This window comes from Phalacrocorax carbo, chromosome 10, assembly GCF_963921805.1.
Source record: "Phalacrocorax carbo chromosome 10, bPhaCar2.1, whole genome shotgun sequence".
NCBI classification, from domain to species: Eukaryota; Metazoa; Chordata; class Aves; order Suliformes; family Phalacrocoracidae; genus Phalacrocorax; species Phalacrocorax carbo.
The window spans coordinates 18,343,164-18,366,066 of record NC_087522.1 but is presented as its reverse complement, the minus strand read 5'-3'; the positions used below and the strand labels follow the sequence as shown (position 1 = coordinate 18,366,066).

Below are 22,903 nucleotides of genomic sequence, written 5' to 3'. Positions count from 1 at the left end.
TCCAAGAACACAGCGGGTAGCAGGCCTCTGCAGGAACCTCTTCTCTGGCACTCATGCAGATGCTGCGCTTAGAGCTCCCCCCCAGTCTCTTTGGCTGCTCTGTACAGGCCTCTGATCAGCTGCACCATCGCTGCTGCTTCAGAGGGATCCCAGCTGCCAGAAACCACTCCACTCTCCCTGCAGCAAGTGCTCTTCTGGTTCCAGAGTTCACACTTGAAAGCAGAGGCTGTGAACCAGCATCCAATATTTTATTTAAGATTCTATGTTTTGTATTTAAAACCAGACTGTGATGATACTAGAACACTGACAACAACTTGGAGCTGCAGATGGGGATTTTCCAGTCTGTAATTACAATTCAGTATAAACAAAAGGCAAAAAATATATTCTGTGATGTATCTGTGCTGTAGGTACTGTAAGGTATCGCACTGTTGATAGCTGACCTAGACAGCCAGTCTGCACATCTTAGTAGCAAGACAGCAGCAGCTTTTCTGAGGCCTGGATAGGCTGTGAGCACACACATTGAGCTTGTCACTCTAAACAAACCCACAGAACTAATGTGATCCTTGCTAGACATCAGTCTGCTGGTACATTGTGCTGCTTTCACACACTATTTTATCTGTTACCAATGCATACCGCAAGCTGTTTGGGCCACACCGTGGCACCTACCCATCAAAAGAGGGCTCAGAGGTTCTGTTGCAAAAGCATCACCACATTAGCCAGTGAAACATTGAATCCTTTAAGACACCACAGCATTAGAGAGGACAGCATGCATGCTATATCAGGATTTAAGCAGTCTCTTTATATACTCAGTGTGCAAAATGCAACAGGAAAGAGTAATTAAATAAAGCTCCTTAAAGATCTAACATCTTTAACACAATGCATGTTGATGCTGAAAAGGCACAAAAAAAAATGTGAAAGGGTGCATGGAAAGCAATTCTAGCTTCCATATTCAGTCCAATTCTAGCACCAGAATCTCAGTATTGAGAGTTTCTCCTCCTGCAGCTAAACCGGACAGTTAAAATAGCAAGGAGCCACTTTTGAGTAGACTGCATGTACAAGCCTCCCAACACTGTTGGCACAAAAGATTGTTGGGACAATTATGAAATAAGTGATACATTTTTATTTTAGTCGTGCTGGATGTTTGACTCTTGTATGTAACTGTGGGCCACAACCTCAACCACTGTAAACGAGCAAAGCGTCAGTGGTTGCAAAACAGCTTTGCCAGTGTGCAAATAGCCAGTATAGTCAGGGCTGATCTGCTTGTGGATTATTTGGGGACAAGAGTGAGGACCCCTGCCAAATCCAGTTACTACCATCAGACTGCTTCAGCAAGGTCAGGCATGTGAAAAAGACATCTCACACAGGGACCACAGATGTCTGATTTTGATTGGCTACAACCCTATGTTACAGGATGAGAGAGTAAAGATGATGGAGAAGGAATACTTTCTGCTGCTTGCTCCACATGAAATAATTTCTGACTCTAAACCTGCAACATCTGTAGCCTGAACTAAATTTGCCACCCAGTTTGTTAGCGACCCCGACACTCAAACTATATTGAGAAGAAACAGAAGTATACAGCATTACTTTCTCACTCTATCTTACCTGAAAAATAAAGAGCTCCAGATCAACTAAACACAAAGAACACTAAATTGCCACTAAAGCTAGAAAAAGAGAGTCACAGAGCTGCTTGGAAGTACAGGTGGCAGGCCAGGACCTCAGATGACAAAGCTTTCACTTGCAGATGCAGGCAGGGAAATCACGAGCTGCCACCTAACAGATCTATTAGAGAGTCTGAGCGATGCCCAAGATAAGAAATACCTGTATACCACACACGCACCCAAAGAACCACCATCCCCCATCCCAAACTAACATTGCACGTAGCAGAAGCACGCTAGAATGAAGAGTACCGCTCAACCAGCACAGTGAGAAACATACACCACTGCTGTCCATGCATGTATTTTCAAGAGATCGGGCTCTCAGCTGCTCATTTATGTGTCAACACATGCCGTCGGCAGCACCAAGAAATGAGGTCAAGCAGAAGGAAGCACTGACTCACATTGTGCACATGTGAGGCTCCAGAGCAGTTTGGTCTTGAGCGCAAAGTACAACTGGTACGCACAACAAGAGCTGATGCCATTGCAAACTTCCAAATGCTTGATCTTTGTTCTGTCTTTTCAAAACCGTGACATACTTTTAGGTAACAGTAGTAAACTACTCAAAGGCTGCAAACATAATACAGATATCCTGTATGCAGTAAGCTTAAATGTCAAGTTACATATATATATTTTCACATATACATAGAGCTTTTTAGCTTTTAATTAAACCCAGACTTTAACCTGTGTTTTGCAGAGCTTTTGTTTCATATAAAAGATAGAATCTCAAATTGCAAAGTGATAAAGGTTTGGTTCGAGGTGTAAAACCTGCAAGCAGAACATTCCCCTTTTCAGGATCTGCATCCTTCACCATTCCCTTGGCAGCAGGGTATGCAGAAAGACCCCTCGTTTGCAGCAGAAACCATAAATTGCTACTAGTAGCAATAAGAGCTGAACGTGAAGTGCATTGTAAATGCAGCAAAGGGATCAAACGACTGACAGAAACGCCACCATGAAGTTTCTCACTTACACCACTACTGCAGCAACTCAAACTGAACATCAAGTATGGAAGATGGTACAAGAGTTCCTGAGGGGTATTTCAGTTTTGTAGCATTAGGAAACACCCCTAAGCAAAATTAGTGTACACTACAAAGTACGCAAAAATGGTAGATGTCAAATGCAGGTGTGAAGGGCTGAGTGCACTATTAAAATTAATGGGAATAAGACCCCCCACTACTTTCAAAGCTAGAACTATCTAATCTAACCTAATAATTCACTGGCAACAAACAGTATCAAAAAATGCCAACTCTTAGCTCAATTTCCTGTACAATTTTGCATTTTGGACTTGCTCACCCAAATCACATTTTCATCTCCACACATCAGAGAGGGCTCACAATAATTTATATCATCCAGAGTAAGTCATCACTCATGAGCTCTGTGGCAGAAATACCTCTCCTTCCGGATTTTTCCCTCTTTCTAACATTTTAGTGAAGAACTCTTAGCTTTAAAACTACAGCTACTATACACAGAAAACTAAAAGTTTATACTTGGGGACTTTCTTAGCTGTAAAATAAAGTGAGGAGACAAACAATTTCAGGCCTGCCGATCTAATTGAAGAGAAGACGAGATCAGGCCCAGAGAGGCCTGGACAATCTATTTGAGCAAAAGGCTCCAGTTAAAAGGAGGAACAAAACAAACCAGAGAGATAAATGGAAAGGAAAAACATAACAAGATAAAGAGTAACAAATGTCAAGGTTCTTTTCAATTATAAGGTAAAAAGTTGTCAGGCACGTGTTATAATTTGAAGAGTGTAAGATTTGTGATCCTTTAATGCAAGTGCAGATTAGGAACAAAGCAGGTGAAAAACAGCTACTGTAAATTTGAACACATGTGGGAAGATCGGCCTTTGTTGAAATATTTTTAGAATGGAGGACTCTTCTAGCAAGAAAAAATTCAAAGCTCCTGAATGACCAGAAGAGACTTGGTAAGCTGATTCCTTTTTACTTCATCAGATGCACAGGACTGGCAAAGAGGGCAAGAAGGGGAATGCGGTCCTCCTTCCAAGGGCTTGGAAGATACTTCAAATCTACTGTCTACACATGCCAGAACACAAGCTGCAGAAGTATTAGTAAGCAACAGAGTGTAAATCCATAGACAATTATCCAGAGACACAAAATAACAAAGGTATTAACAGTAAAAGCACCAGCTCATCTGTCAAGCAGATCCCCGTGCTGTCTAGAGGATGAGCTGCACACACATGCACTCTGTATAGATCCAAGGAAGATAAATTGTGTCCCTGATGGTAGGACTCAACAAAAGGCATGGGCAACACTAGTGTTTGAGCAGGGCCAGGAAGCGATGAATCATTTGCCTCGTTTGGCTATGATAATCCTATTTCTCAGACCCTCCTACCTGAACAAAGCACATGCACTGTTTTCCGTAGTGGGGTCCAAACGTCTGAGGTTCTGGAGGAAAAATACTTCTAACAAACACTACTTACCTCATGACACAGCCTGAGCAGACCACAGGAAGTATGACCCTCCTCGTTACACAGATGAAAAATCAAGCACAAGTGCATCAGGCTGAAGGGTGCATAGACACCCATAAAGTAAAGAGGTGGCTTGAGGTCACCCACACACCACCTGCTTTCCTATCGTTAACCACAGTATGAGACCTCAGCACTCCAAAGGTTCACACAAAGCATTTGAGGGGATAAGATGAAAGCAACTGAATATCAGGTTCCCAGCACTGAGGAAGCTGTTGTCAGATTCATGTTGAAGCAGATTAACAGCAGTGCCACGTGCTGAGGAGCAAGACACTTCACTGTACACCCACTCTCCCTGCAAAGCTTCCAGCAACTGACAGCTAGAACCTGACAGCTCTGCAAAATCTGCACTGCCTCCACACAAATGGGAGGCTCCATCTGAACACACCAAACACAATAACAAAGCCTGCACCCAGCTCAGCCAGCGTGGACTGCCACTAGATTGAAACACTACTTTATAATGCCAGTCTTCATAATAAAGCAGATCCTGCTGTGAACACATGATTTTCACAGGACATTACAGTGGGACTAAGGGGTCTATATTCAGCTCCCTACTCCACTACACAGTCCTTTGGGTGACCCTGGACAAGTAACTTGATCTTCATAAGAAAGAGGCCTAATAGCTTTGCTAAGGTAATGGGAATTTGAGTTTGCTGAACACCTAAAGGATGACATTTACAATCCCAGCCCTGAAATCCCAGGGAATTTTAAGTTGTCATGTTGAAAAACTGAAAGCAAACTAAACCACTTGAAAAATAAACCCATCAAACCCTGGCCTTTAGGCATTCTGCTAACAAGCTTACAAAGGATTTGTCTAGAGGCAGCCCTCCTATATTAGCAGCCAATCTATCAACAGGCATCTGGTGTTAGGTTTATCCTGCTAATACAGACAAGAGGAATGCTGAGAGGTATTATTAGAGCAAAGACTACCAGTATCTTCATAACAAGTATGGGTGTGTCATTCTAATACAGGATGCCCTGAGAGAACAAAGAACACAGCCAGAAAAGTTTGCTACCACAAACATCAGCCCCCGAGCAGTTGGGGCGATTCTACAGTGCATTACTGGCTTAGCTGTTAACAGACACAGCAAACTTGGATAAGACTGGAAAGAGGAAAAAGAGGGAGGGGCAGGAAATTGGGGCAGGAGCCCAACTGTTAAAGAGAAAGTGCTTATTTTGATAATCAGAGAGCATTGAAGTGCATGGCACCTGCTTGCAGCTGAGAAACTGCTGCTGCCTTTGGGGTCCATTATTCCCATTTAGGACCAAACACTCAATCTGTCCCCTGGTTTTAATGATGGAAATAGAAGATTGAAGACTGTCTTGGATAAAACAAATCTTATGGCACTTATTTCCCAGGAATCGAGAAAAGGCAACATTGTCAAGAGGAACACAATATATTGCATCAGGCTCTCCCTTCCATCCATGGGAATGATTTCAGCTACCTGAAATGGCTATAGCTTTTCATCTTCATTTCTGATCCCTAATAGATCAAAAAAAATGGCATCCTTTTTCAGCAGGGAAGAGAGACAACAAAGAAAGCAGCAGGCTAAAAGCGGCAAATACCAAGTCCTGGGAATCCCTAGAGCAGACTGAAATGCCCAACAGATTACAAAGCAAAGCCTTGCAAGAGTCTATAAGCAAGCATCTCATAAATGCCCAAATGCTCAGTGCTGCCCTTGAAATGCAAACAGCAAACCTTTCAGAAGGATATTTGAGTCAGACCTTGAAGAGCAGTGACAAAGTCCAGAATATCACAAATACCTTTAAACTCTAAGGAAGCTGCCACAGTCACATTAGCAGCATCTGTATCATTAGCAAATGAACTTCAATTACAGCCCTCAACCAAGCCCCTTGTGGATATCACAAAATTTGGAGGTATCTCCAAACATTTCAATAACAGGGTGAACAGGGAAGAACGACACGGAAGAATTTTTCCAGATGTCCAGGTTTTAACCAAAAAGCTCAGTATGATTTAGAATCGAATTCTAGACACATACATCCTACAATACTGACTGGGATCAGACCTAAAGAGATTCTAAACTGAATGGCATTTGGCGATAAGGCAGAGACGGTGTCTGGCCACAGACTGGCCCTGCCTACCTGAATGTCAATTTTGTCCTTCCTTGTGAAAGATTAATTACAAGAGGGTCGGTTTTGTTGGGTTTTTTTCCCCCTCTAATGACTAAACCGCCTCTCTTGAAATACTGAGATGTTGATTCTTATTTTTCATGGAAAACTGAAGAAAGGACAAAAAGATAATGAGAGCTAAACCTCTGTTCCCACAATGTACCCATAAGATTGTCAAAGACATGCTAGCCAAAACCACAGCCTCCCACCTCCCACTGGCCTGAGGCTGCAGGCCTTAGCAGCCGGAAAAGTGAAAGTGCTGAGTATTACTCACTGCCATGACGAGCTCAAAAGGATATTTGTAGACTCGAACTGGGGACTGGTATTTCTGCACCATTTTTACTACACACCTGTAATAGAAAGAAATTGGAGAATTTTAGATCCAATTTTACACCAAACTCCATAATACATTTTAGCAATTTTCAGACCTTACCAGAAGCCTTAACTCTTTCTCACAAAGCAAGAGGATACATTATGTAGGATCTCTTGCCCAGTATCGCTTAGCGAGTCAGTGGCAGAGACAGAACAAAAGGCAGGTCTCTGCAGTCCTAGCCCAGTGCACATGGTAGCATCCTTTGCTGCTTCCCAACATTCCTGCAGTAAACTCAACTTAGAGCTCCGACAAAACTCACAATAATTAAGGCACAAATCAGACACGTGAAGCCAGAATCAACTGTACTCTGGAGGAGCTTGTCAAAGGAGTCTTGCAAAGCTTAAAGGGTGATTCTTCCCCCCATCCCCCTTTTCTGCATTACATTTGTAATCATTATGCAAAACCCCCCTTGTTGAAAGCTTCCACAGCTTCCCATACCTTGGTGTTTTAAATGCTTTTTGTGCAAAGTAGCATTCAGCTGTTTTAACCCACTAAAACAAAGGAAAAAGAATCAGTACGCTTAAAGAACATGCCTGATGCTAAGCTAGCAATCACATCCCACTGACTGGATGCCCACTGCTTCCAGCTGAACTAAGGAAATAACTGCATGCAGTGGAAACAATTCAGTTCTCAGCATTTCATTTCTCCTAGCCACCTCTCACTGTTCTCATCAGGATTCCTCCCTCATACTCTCGCTGGGGTTTTAACCCTCAAACATGCATCAATAACCAGCATCTCAAGGAAGTACATCAGCCTAATAACCTTCTTTTTAAAGGTTTCTTTCTGCAATTCCTTTTGGTTCCTTTATATCACTCCCATTAATACCATCTACAAACATCAGAAACACAAAAGACTGGACAGCTGTTTTGAGACACTATGCTGATTCCACCCCACTCAGATTCCACCGCTGAGCAGACACAGCCCTCGGCAACATGACGCAGTGTAGCACTGAACTCAGAGCATTAAGACAACTTATCCCTGACATTTTAAGCCCAAAAATTGAGGCGAAACAGGAATTAAAAGGCAAACAGCAGTTTTCTCCCTCAGAAAGACTGCTGCAAAATACCATTACACAGTACAATCTAAGCAAGGGAGAGGGGAAAAGCGACTTTTAAAAGTTTGAGTACCTGAGAACACGGAATGTTTGTAGAAGTAGTGTCTCACAATCAGACAGTTCCTCTGCAGAGGATCACGTTACCCAAGGAGCAACATTCAGGACTTGCTGGGTCTCTAGGAATCTTACTGGTACTAAAAAGCCAGTCCATACAGAACAGGTAAATGCAGAGAGAATACATCAGCAGAGCATCCAACTCAAACTGAAGTGAGTGGAGCAGGGGCAGGCAAACACCCAGGAAGCCCAGGCTGCTATCATGTATCAGATACCGGAGCCAAGAGACACAGGGCACCTTGTAACGCAACGCTGTAATATGATTATGCAAGCGCAATACCTAGGCTGTGTGGGAACCTTCTGAGTAAGTGCAAATATAGCAAGAGAAGCCTTGTTAAATTTATTTAGCTATGGTCTTGCTCCCTGTTCTGACCTCGCTTGCTAAACCAGGAATTCCTGCACCTCTGTAGGAGGGGGTCAGGGACCTCCACAGGAGGAAGTCTCAGGACAGGCCACTCAGTCTAGAATCACCCGCAGCCCAGAAACAACATCACCAGCAACAGTACAACAAGGTGGCACAAGCTGTAGCTCAACAGCCTTAGGCATGCTGCTTGGACAGGTCTGTTGCTCCTTAGCAGCTGCAATACCCTGTTGCCACAGGTTTACTGCCCTGTACTTGCCTAGTTGGGGGATGTTTGAGAAAAAGAGCCTGTGACTATTACATGCATGGGAAGCTGTGGAAGAAAGACAGCTGATAACTCACACCTGCCCTAGAAACCTTTCATACCTTGGGGAAAGTATGGTGGCAGACCTTCTATGCCCTCTCCTCAAAACAGAGCTGCAAGACAATCATTCTGCTTCTCAAAGCAAGAGGGACTCCAGCTATAACTCCTGGAAAAAGAAAAATCAGAAGAGGCAGTCAAAGGTGCAACTCAGTGCACACAGATACAGAGAGAGGATTAGCACTGATGATGACATAAGATTTTCAGGTGTTACCACTGGGCAGCTGGGCCACGTTAGCTAAAGACATGCATCCTCACAGGGCTTTAGAATCAAAAAGACAATCATGTTTTTAAAGTCATGTCATGTATTCCACTCAAATTATAAACAGTTAGATTCAACCACTTCATAAAGAAAACCAGAAAGAAACTCCACAACTACAGAATACGTCTGCTTCTTAGACATCCATCATACCACTTCAGCCTCCGCAGTGGCCCAGGCTACCTGCTCTACTTCGTATTTGCATCTGGCTAAAAGCACATATTAGGAAACAGCTCAGCTGAAGAGCAGTGACTCACTAAACTGCAGCTTGATCACTTAGAAACCCCAATCCACAGCTAGAGACAGACCCACAGCCATCCATTGGGTAACACCATTTCAGCTGGCCAAGCCCAGTGCAGTTCACAAAAATTCAGAGGCTGGAGCCATCAGTGCATTGAAGCAACATACCTAGCTAATAATTGCCTTAACCATCCCAATTAGATATTAAAGTGTTTCAATTATCGCACACCTGAACAGAGGAAACAGCAGCAGCTACATTTCGTAAAGCATCCCATGACACACTGACAGCAGTGCCAACAGCCCAGAGACTCAACAGCCTGCAGCTCCCTGCAGAGTCCAGCTGGCCTGTGTACTGCCTTTTGCTACAGCCCATACAGCACTTCACAGATGAACCAAACCCTCAAAGGCAGAGAGTTAATTATAAGCTTGAGATATACCCACTGGCACTGTACCAGGGGAAGGAGGGCATGGAAGGGGGCATGAAATGGAAGGATGTGAACCCCTGATAGCACTCTCATTTCCCTGCTGTAACTTCAGTAGCATTCCAGAGAAATTACAAATTCTTAACAAGAAGTGGCATACATACAGCATGCAAAGCTACCACTACACATTAGCCAAGCTGGAAGACTGGGAGAGCTCCCATGAGGAATGCACATCACTACACACACAGCAAAGGGAAGAGAGGCAGTGATGTTAACTATATCTTTCCATTGTGTTTAGAATCATCCACTATGTACCTACACAGTTTTCCACATGCTCAACTTTTTAGTCTACTAATTGTAGGAAAGGCTTGACAGAATACAGCCAGATGGTTGGAAATCAGAAATTGAGTTTATATATTAAATATACATAAAGGCCTGAATGGAAGCCCCCAAGCCCTGCTTCACATCCAGGCTAGTATGAACTCATGCAACTCTTTCCACATTAGAGCTGCCTGTTGGATGGTGAAACTGGGCAACAAGTGACTTTATTAACTTCTCTCACCTGTGGTGGCTTCTTTCTAGCTGGAAGAGAACTGAGAATTTTGCTTTGTTTTGTTTTTGACAAAGAACTGCTGAAAACAGCAGAACTCCAGACTTCCTCAAATACTATTACAACATGTGAAAGCCAGCTGTGGCACCCAGCTGAGTTGATATTTCTAGTTAGAAAAAGGGGGATTCTGCAGGGCTGTAGTCTTTCCTCCCCCCTTCTAGAGTAAGGTGGAGAAACAAGTGTGTGACATTTCCTCTGCCTGAAATGCCTTTTGCTTAGGTAGATGTGGATACAGTAGCTGATGCTTTACACATGTAATAATAAGATGGTACCAAGCCATGGGATATTTGTTAGAGCTCTTTCACATAAGATCTTGAAAAAAAGCCTTTCATAGTTTCTTATATGGAAGGCTCAGAGGGGAGTGGTGCCAGCATAAGCCATTACTATCTTTTAGAGGCATACATCTTCTCAGGCAGGACTTCATCTTACCCCTGGAGAAACACCTACGGTGCAGGGGTGAAGCAGTGCGAGGGCTGCAAGCCAGCACGCTGCTGCAGAGCCTGGCCACCACTCTCTACACCTTGCAGAGATGCTTGGAGTCCCTCTGCACTTTACAATCAAAGGCAAGCAACACAAACATTCACAGAAGGTTCACACACTCTTTACAACACAATAAGGAACAGTCTCTTTGGCTGAGAGGGGAAGAGAAAGGAACAGGGTACAGCATTCTGCTCTCAAAGCCTTGTAAATATAGCAGTGTCTTCCATGTATACATCAAAATAAGCTTCATGCCTTAATACTTCTACACCTTCATCTCATAAATTAATTTTCTCAAAGAGCCACCATTGACCTTCTATGCACAGCTACATACTAAATCCCTGGTACCTGCCAACCTGCAGCACTAGATAAGCTTTCTTGAAGCAAAGCTCCTCATTCCACACCTTACTACTCCATAGGAAGCCATACTACGCCATTTTATCCGTCAACACTACAGTCAATAGTTCAGTAGTCAAATTCAGTTTAAAAATTGAGACATGCTTCAGTTTAACACCTACAACAAGAGTAAGTCCAGTCACCAGGTCCCTTGACAGTGCAACAAAGTGCCAGCATAGAACTGTTTCACCTTGCCCTGAGGAAAGTTTGTGTCATATTTTCCCTAAGCACAGGCATGGGGTACACCAGCACGCTCATTAGCCCCACCAGACAAGAGGTGCTGCCAGCACAACCCCGTTCTCACTGTCTGCAAGGCAATTTTACTACTTAGGGGAGTTAAGCCAAGTGACCCAGAGAACAGCACATGCTTGGTTTAACCCTGCCCTAAAGCCAGTGGGGTTTTTATATACAAGCTAACCCAAACACATCAATGCATTTAGTAGCAACTTACGCAGGGTCAGCCTTTGAGTTTATAAGCACTTCAGGGCTGGGGTTTTTTGGTGTCTTTTTTTAATTTATTTTTTAAACTTAAAGGCCCAGACAGAGCTCAGCAGACAGAGTGCCACGCTCTGTGGAGTGACACCAGCAGCCAGGCTGTCACTTGCCCCAAAAGGAGCTGGGGTCCCTTTGCTGCCCCCTCGCATTCCCAGGCAAGCCCACTCTGAAGCAAACTCACCACCAGCCTTCAGCAAGAGGAGACCAAACGTTTATCCAGCTTCCTCCAAGCAGGACAGAAATCAGCAAAGTTTAGAACCGTTGAGATTTGCTGGGGTTTTTTTAAGTCAATCTGAAGCGATCCTCAATGAGCTTGAGCCTGCCGCTCACTGCCGCCCGGGTTTTCACCCGCTCCCGCCCTAATCCCCGCAGGATTATGACTAAAACGTCCCTCTCAGCTGCGCCTAGCCGCACGGATAACGGCTCCCGGCACCCCCCAGCACACACACACGCACCCACCGGTACCCCCTGCTCCGCGAAGGAGCGGCCCCTCCGCCCGCCGCGCCGGGAGGAGCCCCGCGCCCCCTCCTTCGCCCGCCCCGAGGGACCCCGGAGAAAAGAGGGGGAGCCCAGTACAGCCGGCTGGCTGGGTCCCGCCCGCCCCACGCCTCCTCACCGAGGGCTCGGCGGAGCCCGGCCGGGCCCATACCGAGCGCAGCGGCTCCGACCGGGCCCCGGTCGCGCTGTCGCTGCGCCGCGACCGCCGGCTCCACGCACCGCTTCAACCGCCGCGCGCGCCGGCCCCACCCCGCCGCCGGCCGGCCCGGCCCGGCCCCGCCCCGCGCCGCGCCGCGCCGCGCCGCGCCGCGAGCGCTGTCCATTGTGCTGCGGAGTGGGCGGGGCGCGGGGGGCGATGGCCCCGCCCCGCCGCACGTGCACCGCCCGCCGCCATGCCACTGCGCGGGGCGGAGGCGCGGCCCCGGCAAAGCAGGGCTGGTCCCCGCTAGGCGCGGTTTTAGCACGGGTTTTACTGCAGGGTTTCCTGCTGCCTGTCCGTTAGGTTGCTGCCAGGGGCCTGGCACAGCAGGCCAAACCGGGGTAACTCATAATCTGTAGAAGGCTTTACCTTAACAACTGTTCTCTGCCTTAAAAGAGGGGGTGTGCATGGACGTGAGCCCATCCCAGCCTGCAGGCTGAGCTTCCCTGACTGGCATCAACCCTCCAGGAGGAGGAACCCACTCAGGGCCTGGGCTGGAGGAGGCAGAGCCACAACTTCTAAGCAAGGACAACACCTGTTTGTCACGGGGAAGAGCTGAGATACCTACTCGCCTCGTTGTCAATAACTAAAGGGTTAAACTTGCAGCTTGAGCCATTATTAACCTCAATCCACATCCTAAGAAATACAAATGACTCAATGAGCCAACTTGTGAAAGGAATTCAAGAGCTGAGAAACTTCAAGGACCAATAACAGAAAGAAACCTTCTCCCCCAAGGAAGAGCAAGGGATGCCACAACCATGAAACAATGACGGCAGCGAAAGTCACAGGAACTGGGGGAAAGGTAATTCCAGTGGGGGAGATTGCGACCACCCCACCGACTCAATTGAGGGACAAAAGGACTAGCCACCCCCAACCTCCTTTTAAGCATGCGCAGTGAATTAAAATCACACTGTAGCTTTAAACTTAGGGAGAGAAGATACAGACCAATGGAAGAAGAGGATGCTCAGTCAAGTCAATTATTATGTATTAGATAGGCATGGTGTGTTAACTGTCATTTATAAATGTCAAAAATGAACTCCAGTAGGGGTGCATGCTAGGAAGAGAGATCCCCCATGCATGCAGTGCTGAATAAAGTAATGCCTGCTTTTTATCATGCCCTGTGTTAAGGAGTTTTATTCCCAGTTTTCGGTGACAACCTCAGTCCTTAAACTCGTATCATTGCACTGTGTAAAGGTCTGATGTACCGCGCGTCTTATTACACAGCTACAGACTCAGACTTTGAGCAAACATTCACGTAACTGAATTCTTCCAGCAAGGTAAAAGGCGATCATCGGCTGAGTGGTGCTGAGGAGGGTGCTGGATTGCATTCTCACCTCTCAGCCTTTTTTTCCTTTCACCATCTTTGAAAATCTGTATGTTGCTTCATGAACCCTGGGGAAATTGCACTTGCCCTGTGCTTCGGAGCACATGGTGAGCACGGCTCCTGTTCGTCAAACTGTGAGGCTGTAGCTGACAGTTGTTACCATCTGGTGAGGGTCCCTGAGGACGTGGCTATACTGGAGGAAAAGACACCCACGCTGCAGCCACTTTGGGGTGGAAGAGACAGCTGCTGAGCAGGCGTGTGGGCCTGGGGCAGGAGGAACATGTGGTCCCAAGAAGTGGAGGAGAGGGATGTAGGAGACCAGTCTGGGAATGTTTTGCGCCTTCAAAGCCACCTTTTAAGATCTCCCTAGGGACCAGCTGCCACTTTGCATGATGTTATTGAAAAACATTGCCCTCACATTTACTGCTGCTTTTTCTTTTCCTGTCTCCTTATCACTTCTAGCTGTAGAGCATCCCTTTATCTGGGCAGACATTTCAGGAAGCCGCGGTCCTATTTCTGATCAGCAATATTTCCTGAAATGTTCTGCTATCTCAAACTGAGGAAAGCAGCCTGATATTGCTCTGTAAACAACGAAGCCACAGAGCCATCAAATCTCAAAGCACTCAAGGCTGCAGCCTGTAGAGTCAGAGCAGGCAGCTTTTCCTAGAGGCCTTTACAGAACAGCTGGGCATCGAAAGCCACAAAGTTATCCAAGGCCTGCAACATCTACGCTGACTTTATAAATAAATAAAGCGGGGCAGCCCTGACTATAATTCCCATTTTCCAACATATATTTTCTCCTGCTGCTAAAAGGTCACTTCGGCATTTTCTGGTGTTGGTAGGCTACCTTTTCCCCTGACACAGAGCCAACTCTCCCCTGGTGTTCCCAAGGGCCTTGAAGTCTCTTTCTATCTTTCCACCTACAAGCACAGGGTGCTTGCCTCACGGGCTGGCATTCAGCCCTCAGTATGTCTCATGGGAACTGCTCAGAAAGAAGTTCTCACCCCATAGCAGCCCAGCCCAGGAACTCCTGCCAGTCTCTGCAGTTAGAAAGGAGAACATCTACCAGGAAGGACGTCTGGTCTGGAGATACCATTCAGCCTCCACTTCCCCCATTACAAAGGGCTTTTCACTGCAAACTCTCTTCCTCTCGATTTTCATGCCTCAACTGTGGGCGTAAATTTGTAAAGCTCAACAGAAATTCTAGTGAACTGGTACATCACATGCAGAAAAAAACTTGTAGGGGTTGTTCATGGTATTGTTATTCCTACTTACCTTATGAAAGCAGCTGACCCCTGAAAAGCTGCAAAGGAGGTTTGTGGCAACACTATAGTCAGCGAGGCCAGAAAATTCTGTGGTCTGTCTTGGAGGTGCTGGGGTAGACTCAGCCCTGTGCAGGACAAAGATCACGGTGTAGCAGAAAGGCAGTATCATGCAGCCAGTCCAGCCCTTTCTGCACGTCACACTAAGGTGCTTTCCAGCCCTCTTTCACATGTGTTCAACAACCCTTAGAAAATCAGCATTGCTTAATCATTAAAGAGGGTCTTTAAAACTTCAGCAGCAAAGTTCACCTGCTTTTAAGAGCCATATTTAAAGCAGCATGGAAATGTGTTTGCACTGTCTAGAACTGGGCTTCACTCCAGCCCAGATCACTGAGTGGAGATGGGAGAAAAATGCTCTGCAGCCTCCAGCAGTGGGAAAGGACATGCCAGTCTACTCCACAGCAGTGTTCAGGGCTAGCTTTCACCTCTGCTGCCTCTACATCTCCGTAGAGAAACCTTTTAGCGCTTAACCTAGCTCTGTTTTACAAAAGATAAGCAAAAGTTGGGTCTGTCGTTTTGAGAGCCAGCAAAAGTTAAAATGTTGAGGCTTTTTTCAGGGAAGACATAGATCAGCAGTACATCATGCCACACCATTCACCAGATCCTTTTGTGCCAGAAGTTGCACCCATATCCTATGGGTCTCTAGGGCTTTGCCTTCCCCATGCCACTCCCAGAAGCTGATAATGTCAGTCCTGATTTTTCTGGTGCAAAACTGAGATGAAATGCACTGCCCAAGGTCACACAGTGAGATGGCAGAGATCACTGGCAGAGAGGAAACTGGAGATCTAATAAACTCTAGTCCAGCATGTTTACAACCGATTTAGTTACCTGACCCATCGGACTGCAGATAAACAGTGTGCTAATGGCTTTCTGCTACATTCACCTTTCAAGATAATGTCTAGGTGGCTATCTGCCCAACCTTCCCTTTTTCTGCAGCTGTTCACATAGTTAGACAGTCGTATCTTGGTTTGGTTTATTTTGTTAGGGAAAGAGGCTTCCCAGCCTCTGACCCACCAAAGGTTAAGAACTGAATTTCTGCTTTGTATAAGAAAAACTCAAAATAAAACCATCACAACAGAGAGATATTTAATCCCCAAAGGTTCCTGGTCAACAGCTAACCACACTGATGCTCTTTAAATGCATCTTTATGAGTTTATACACGTGCAAGGTGTTGAACATGATCTATTATGTCCATATACAGGGACTGTTTGCATTTTCCCTGGTGGCTCATAAAACGCTTGCCGTTTTCCATCTTATCCACTCAGGAAGATCTGATACCAGGCAAGACTCATTTTTGTCAGAAATACTCCTCCTTTTCCTCCTCCTTTCTGTCAGTCATACTAGGACCCTCTTAGACAGATACAGCACGTCACAACAGCAGCACTTCTCCACAGCCTTACAAGCAAGCCATCATATTGTGAACAAAGGTAGAATTCAGCTTTCTGCAAGAGTGCTAGACAGGCCCTGTGTAAATAGAATGCATCCTGCTTAAACAACATTTTCTGTGACTTCTGTTTGTTCTTTTATGTGTTTCCCTTATTGCCTCGTGGTAGCTCTGTGAGGAGACAGCACCCTGTGACTTGCTGAGTTCTGCTGAATTCCACTTGCCTGGAAGTAAAGCATGACACAGGTTTGTTATTCTGGGTCACTGAAATAGACATCACCTCCAGGAGCACAACTCTCATCCTGTCTTAGCTTTCAACACTGCTCTGGAAAGGTAGCAGTGATTAACAGCACTATTAATAGAGAATGGAAAGTTTTCTGTGCTGGAAGCAAAGGCAAAAGGAACATGATAAATTCAAAGAAAATAATGGAAACTAATTAAATGAAATATAACTGCTTTGGAAAGCGCACACAATGCTTGATCCTTGCTTAATGCAAGAACCTCCAGTGGCTGATAGGAACCTGGAGGATTTCTTTTCCAAGGAGGTTGCCAGTAAGCTCAGAGCACAGAACTGTCTAGGCTTTTTAAAAGGTTAATATCTTCACAGCTCTTTTGCTGGCAGACAGCTCAGGATACACAGAATACAGCGGCCCTGGATCAGCATCTTGCTGTTTCCACACTTTGCCGTGTGTTAGCATCAAATGCACAATGTTTGTGCTTTGTCAGGTTTGTCTCATCCAAGCCCTCAACCACTGTGATACTTTTATACAAAATCTTCTTTCCTGGGACATTAAAATCCAAATCACTTGGCTGTGGAAACAGCGTCAAGCATATTCTCTTTCAGACCATGTAACTGATCCCTGCTGGGACAGGACTGGGTTATGCCCTTCTGGCACTCAGGGGGGCCGAGTTCAATACTCATATTTTGAGAAAATTCCATGATTCTTGGAGTTGGTAGCAAAACTCCTGTTGACTTCCATCAGATTAAAGTTTGGCCTAAATAGTTCTGTTTTCCCCGTAACTTGTCTCTTTTCTACTAGGTTTCTCGGGTGCCGTTGGGTGTAGGTAATGACACCATACAGCTGAAGACCTGCTACTTCCCAAAATCTTGTTTGTACTATTCCCTGGCAAGTGTGGCAGGCAGTGGCTGGAGACATCTCCCTGGGATGCAACCTCTGGCCAAGTGCTTTTGAAGACATGCTGCTGCTAGGAGCAGACTGTATCTGCCATACTAACCCCAGGGAAACTGGAGATGTTTTTCCAGAGACAGGGTAGACCAAACTGGTGAGACTGGATTTTGCTCTGTGCACCTCTTACCCGTCTTCTTGCAGCTTTGCCCTGTCTGTATAACACATGGGATGAGAACAAAGCCATAGGGCTAAACCCACAAGTAACATCAGTATTTTCTATCATTCCATCAAAACAGAGAGCACTGGGGAAAAAGCTATTAACCACAGGGTATCCCCAGATTAATATTTTTTGAAAGTATCTCCTTCCTGGGAAGGAAGAAAGAATGATCCAAAGAATTATGTTTCCTTTTAAAAGAAGTCCTTTAATTTATATCCTGAGGCATGCATTCAAAAGATTTCATTTACCCTGAGCTACAATATGAAGTTTAACCAAAATTTCAGAGTGGTTATTTATGTGACTGTGAAGTTCCACCACACAGTTACAGTTTTAGTAACTGTAAGTTACAAAGTGATATCTTTGAGTACAGTAGATACTGGTGAGGGTCATGATTTTTTCTAAGCCTTTATTTTAGGCTATCAAGGATCCACATGCTTCGAACCCCCCAAAGCAGATTCAAAGTAAATGTAACATTTCTTTGTAAAAGCTAGAATGCACTCCATTTTCCTGCAGCTTCTCAATGCATCTTGCTACCAGCTGCCGAAATAAGGAGGAGGGAAAAATGGACCCAGGCAGGGTATTTGTCTGAGAGACACTGAACACAGCAACTACAATCAGAACCCAGAAAGCAAATGCCTTGTGAGCAGCGTTTCCGTTTTATTTCCCGGATCTTGTGTTCGTCTCAGATCTCTACCCCTTTCATTGCTAACCACATACAATCTTGCATCACATGTATCTAATTTCCAAGTGACACTGTGGGCCTTTTCTGAAATATGTTCACTATGTCCTCTGTTGTGTTCCAGGGGGTGCTTGGTGTTCAGCAGTACATCGTCACAGGTAGCATACAGCTGGCTATCTCTGCACTCTTTCTCGGGCTAGCTGAGCTGGTGCTTTCCCTTTCAAGCATTGCCGCTGGGATAAGCTTTACAAAAAGAATAAGAAGAGGAGTACCTATCCCAAGATAGCTAGGATGCTACAGATTAAGCTGCTTTGATTACAGTCTCTAAATATACTTTGGTTTTTCATATGAAATGCCAAAAGGAATCTGTTGGAGACCCCTGAGTCCCTTGGGTAAGTTCATGCTCCTCTTACTACCCAGGCTACAAGCTCTAAAAGGCTGCCAGTGAAATTCAGGCCCTTGTAGCATCTTGAGAATATTTTTCCTATAAAGCTGCAAAACCATGAGCAAATAGCCTTGTGTGATAACTCGGAGGTAGACGCGCAGGGGAGGGTGCTGAAAAAGTCTTGGGTAGTTAGGAAGAATTAGTCTCATGTTAGAAAGCTTGTCTCTCAGTCTGGTTTGCCTGGAAGCTGAAGCATCCATGGTGTGTCCTTCCCATCTCCTAGCATAGCAGCAGCTGTGTTATGGACAGTTGCAGTTCAGAGCAGGAGCAGGCCATGGGAGATTTATGTAGGTTTCTTAGGCAGTTCATTGGTTGGACTTGATGGCTGTGGTTGATCACTCGTGCTCTGGCTTGGAGGAGGGGGCCACGTGGTCTTCTGATGAAGATGGCTGAAAATGAGAAATACATTTTACGTAGTTTGGGAGAAGGACGCAGAGGATAACATGAAGGCAACACTGGTTATTTAGGAAAGAAAAGAGAAAGCCACCGATCTTGCATGCCTAGTGAATTGTAGTGGCCATCTGTTTTGTCTGAAAGTGCTTTTCATAACCTTGAAATCATGGTTTGTAAATGTCTACTTTGTACCTAACTAAAAAAATGGTGCTGGTGGATATTCAGGTTGAGTTAAGGTGATCAGCTACGACAGTGGTAGTATATATTTAGGTCTCAAAGTGCCCTTTCAGCAGATATCTTTAGGACATAGTTCTGTTAAATGTAAACCATTTAAGAGCTTTTAGGGAAATTCTTAAGATACTGAAGGTCCAAACAAAGCCATGTTGTCCTCATCTCCTTGGCTGGGACTTCGCAGCATCTTGATACCACAACAAAAAAGATTAACACATTCAGTGATACTTTTTCCCTTACTCAGAACTGAGTGGTCTATAAAAACGACAGCTAGACAAGCAATAGAACTGTAAATTCCCATCTAGCCTGGAAGAAAAAGAATATTTTAGAAAATAAAAGGGATATCCAGGAATTCACACTGTGCATCACTGTGCAGGGTGGGTAGTCTCTTGCTGTCTAGGAAGTGACATATTTCTCTGACATGGCCATCTGGAGAACCTCTGCTAGATTATCTGGTTAAAAGTTGTCAAGCAAAAATTTTGATTTAAGAAAATCCAACAAAACAAACAGGAACTTTTAATGTGTGTATTGACAAAATTATAGACCACAGCAGTTTTGACACCTACTCCTTGTACTTTGGGTTTCCTTCCACAGGCAGGCACTGGTCCCTGTCACATGGCAAAGCTGCAAATGTAAGCACATAGCCAAGAATAAGTAAGGGTTAGAGAACATGCTCAATGCAAGTAGCACTGCTACATTATGATAATGCACATCTAAATGATGCAGGAACTCTGAAAATCCTGACACACTCATATATCAGAGGTGCTCCTTAAAGGCGACAATTATTTTCCTTATGTCTTGTGCTTTGAGACAAAGACAATGCTGGACCATGGCCATGTTTAGTTGGTGAATAGCATCAAAGAATAAAGACTGAGCATCTCTCTGGGGCTGTGCACTCCCCTGACTGTGAGGAGGAGATCATAAACTCTCCTTTTGCATGGAAAGAGAGAAGCGGGGCCAAATAACTGCTGCCAAAACACTTTTACCACTCATGGACAAAGCTCAGAGCCCCAGAGTTCATTCAGACTCCCATGGAGCTAGATGTCTTTTCTCTGATTTTCTCCCATCCACAGACATGTAAGTGGAAGGAAGTCTAGGCCGATTTATACACCAAGGAAACAAGGAGGTTACTATTCCCCTCTGCTCAGCACTGCTGTAGTCATACCTGGATGGCGTAACGAAGGTTTGGATCCCTGATTCAAAGCAATTGAGAAGCTGGATGGGGTCCAGCAAAGGCAGCCCTAGGGCTCATAACCTGCAAGGAGAGGCTGGGGAGGGCTGAGGGAGCTGGGCTTGTTTAGCCTGGCAAAGAGGAGGCTGAGAGGCAGTCTTGCAGCACCCACTCCTACTTCAAGGGCAATTAGCAAGATGTCGGAGCCAAACTCTTCTTGGCAGTGGCAGACAATATAACTGGGGGCAGTGGCCACAGATTGCACCTGTGGGAGTTCAGACTAGATAGTAGGAAAATCTTTTTCCCAGAGCATCATGCAGCTTGGGAACATATTATCCAGAAAGACTGTGGATCTCCATCCTTGGAGGCTGAAAGCACAGCTGGCTAAACCCACTGGAGATCTCATCTAGTGTGATGGTCCTACCTGGAGCAGAAGATTTGAGTCCTGGTCTCCAGCAGTCCCCTTCAACCAGCATTTCTACATTTCTGTGAAACCATCCTCCTGCCTGTTAGGTTTTGTTTCCCCGGATAAATGCCTTTCCTCTAGCCCTGGGCACAAGTCACACCCTTTGACTTCTTACACTGCAAGTCTGCATTTCAGATTCAAAGATGAGTCACATGGGTACACGGAGGGCATTGCATCTTGGTTACCATAAGAGAATCAAATACACGTATGGGAGGCTTAACTGGTATGGCAAAAAATGTGTAAGGTGTTAGAAACTCTAAATAACACTAACAGACATCCTTGAGACGTTTGGATTCAGGTTTCTCCAGTTAATTTAGTGCTTACCGTCCTTGTTGGAGAGGATTGGCGCTAACAGTTCTTTAGCTTCTGATAGCAAAAGGTCAACAAGATCTGAAGACGGAAGAGATGTATCTGAGACTGCGCCTGTTTTATCCTCTTCTGTTTCACTGTTGACTCTTACAAATATGGAAAGTGCCATCAATACTTCTGTCATAGAATGGTCATTGAAAATCCTGACCAGCCTCTCCTGAAGAATATTCTATATAAATTCTGTGTATTCAGGGGGAATTGCACCTCGATTGCTCAGCATCACAGGACACTCTCTTTTAGACATACTTGCATTGTTGTATCACAGACAGATATCAATGCATTTTTTAGAATTTCTCAAAAACATTTTTCCTATGTTATATTAGAAGTAATCATCTTGGAAACTTAAAAACTGGATTCCATCATTCTTAAAAACTGGCTTTTTTTTAAGGGGCTGGTCATTATCAATGAGACTGTGACCTTTCAACAAGTTCATCAGTTAAAATCACACCAGCATTATTACAGTTGTGACACATTTTTTCCAAGTGATACGAGACAGGTTCAGGCTGAAAGGGAGTCCAGAAGCCTGAACTCTTATTTCTCCAACCATGCATGTGGTTGAGAGTCATGCTAGCTCTTTGCTTACATGCTATCAGTTTCTGTAACTGCTGGTAGAAAAGGACATGGTCCTAGTGCCAAAAATTGATGTAAGTTGGGAAAAGCAGGTGGGTCAAAACTCCGCTTCTTTGAAACAACCTGCTTAGGGGCTCTGCTAACAACAGTAATTTAACCAGAGGAGTGTTCCACCTTATTCTCCAAAAAGCCTGAACGGAGCCCAACCTGCCCCAGGTACTAATCCACCAGCAGCCTCCAGATCATCTTCCTCCCATGGTTTCACTTCCAAAGCAACAGTATGTTTAAAAACTCTGTTATATGTGAATCACCTTCCCCTGAGAAAGGTCAGAAAAGAACATTTCATATTGTTGTTCGCGATTCCCAGAAGCCATCTCCTACCTTTTCTCATCTGGTAAAGGACTGGGTGTGCTCAGGACCTTGTGGACGTTCTGCCATGCAACAACAACAACAACAACAACAACAACAAAGTTTCAAACTTGTAGGAATGAATAATTCCTGAGAACAAACCCCATGGGTTTTTCCTGGTGATCAGATTTAATATGACAGTAATCAGCTTCTGCTTATTCATTGCCCTTGAAGCGAATGTCTCAAGGCCTTTGCAACTCAAGCAATATTCACAGTCTATGCAGATACACAGACATATCTAAATTATGCCTTTTTAATGGCAATACTAAAATATATGAAATGCAACATAAAAATACTCTTCCAAAGGACAATTTTGCAGGCTACTTTTCAGCGAGTCTTCATCATTGCTACTAGCAATCCCTGGTTTCTGGATTGTACCTGCATGCGTAAACACTCATTACCATGCACGGTTAGTGAATTCTCAAACACTACTGAGGAATGTATAAAAAAGGAAGATATTTTGCTCCAGTGGTCAAAATCCAGTGATCTTTGACCCTGGGACCAAGTCAAATCCATTTCCTAAGTCCAGCCCCAAACTGCAGGTCTAAAGGCATTTTAATTCTTCCTTCTCTGAAGCAGAGGGCACAGCATCTACTCTTCCTTTTGCTCCACCTTTTCCTATTGATTTCAAGAGCTCTTGGGATAGGCTGCTAGTAGCTGTAGCAAAT

The 22,903-nt window shown here is 44.9% G+C and overlaps 2 protein-coding genes across 5 annotated transcripts in view; both read right to left on the bottom strand.

Moving 5' to 3' along the window:
- The window catches only part of SEC14L5 (SEC14 like lipid binding 5), a 45,686-nt gene extending 33,500 nt beyond the window's left edge, over positions 1-12,186 (bottom strand). For 2 of the 4 annotated variants that reach the window (XM_064462186.1, XM_064462189.1), the window contains exons 1-4: positions 12,046-12,186; positions 8,536-8,639; positions 7,768-7,888; positions 6,542-6,617 (exon numbers count right to left, since the gene is read on the bottom strand). In XM_064462186.1, coding sequence (XP_064318256.1) covers positions 6,542-6,604 — 63 coding nt within the window. In that variant the 5' untranslated portion in view covers positions 6,605-6,617; positions 7,768-7,888; positions 8,536-8,639; positions 12,046-12,186. The remainder of the gene's footprint in view (positions 1-6,541; positions 6,618-7,767; positions 7,889-8,535; positions 8,640-12,045) is intronic. The other 2 variants (XM_064462187.1, XM_064462188.1) reach the window with 2 other exon arrangements.
- Positions 12,187-18,574: 6,388 nt separating this feature from the next.
- LOC104053934 (syntaxin-binding protein 4) overlaps positions 18,575-22,903 on the bottom strand; it is a 35,611-nt gene continuing 31,282 nt past the window's right edge. Inside the window, exons 20-23 of the mRNA XM_064462234.1 lie at positions 22,209-22,258; positions 21,213-21,343; positions 19,818-19,875; positions 18,575-19,016 (exon numbers count right to left, since the gene is read on the bottom strand). Coding sequence (XP_064318304.1) covers positions 18,911-19,016; positions 19,818-19,875; positions 21,213-21,343; positions 22,209-22,258 — 345 coding nt within the window. The 3' untranslated portion in view covers positions 18,575-18,910. The remainder of the gene's footprint in view (positions 19,017-19,817; positions 19,876-21,212; positions 21,344-22,208; positions 22,259-22,903) is intronic.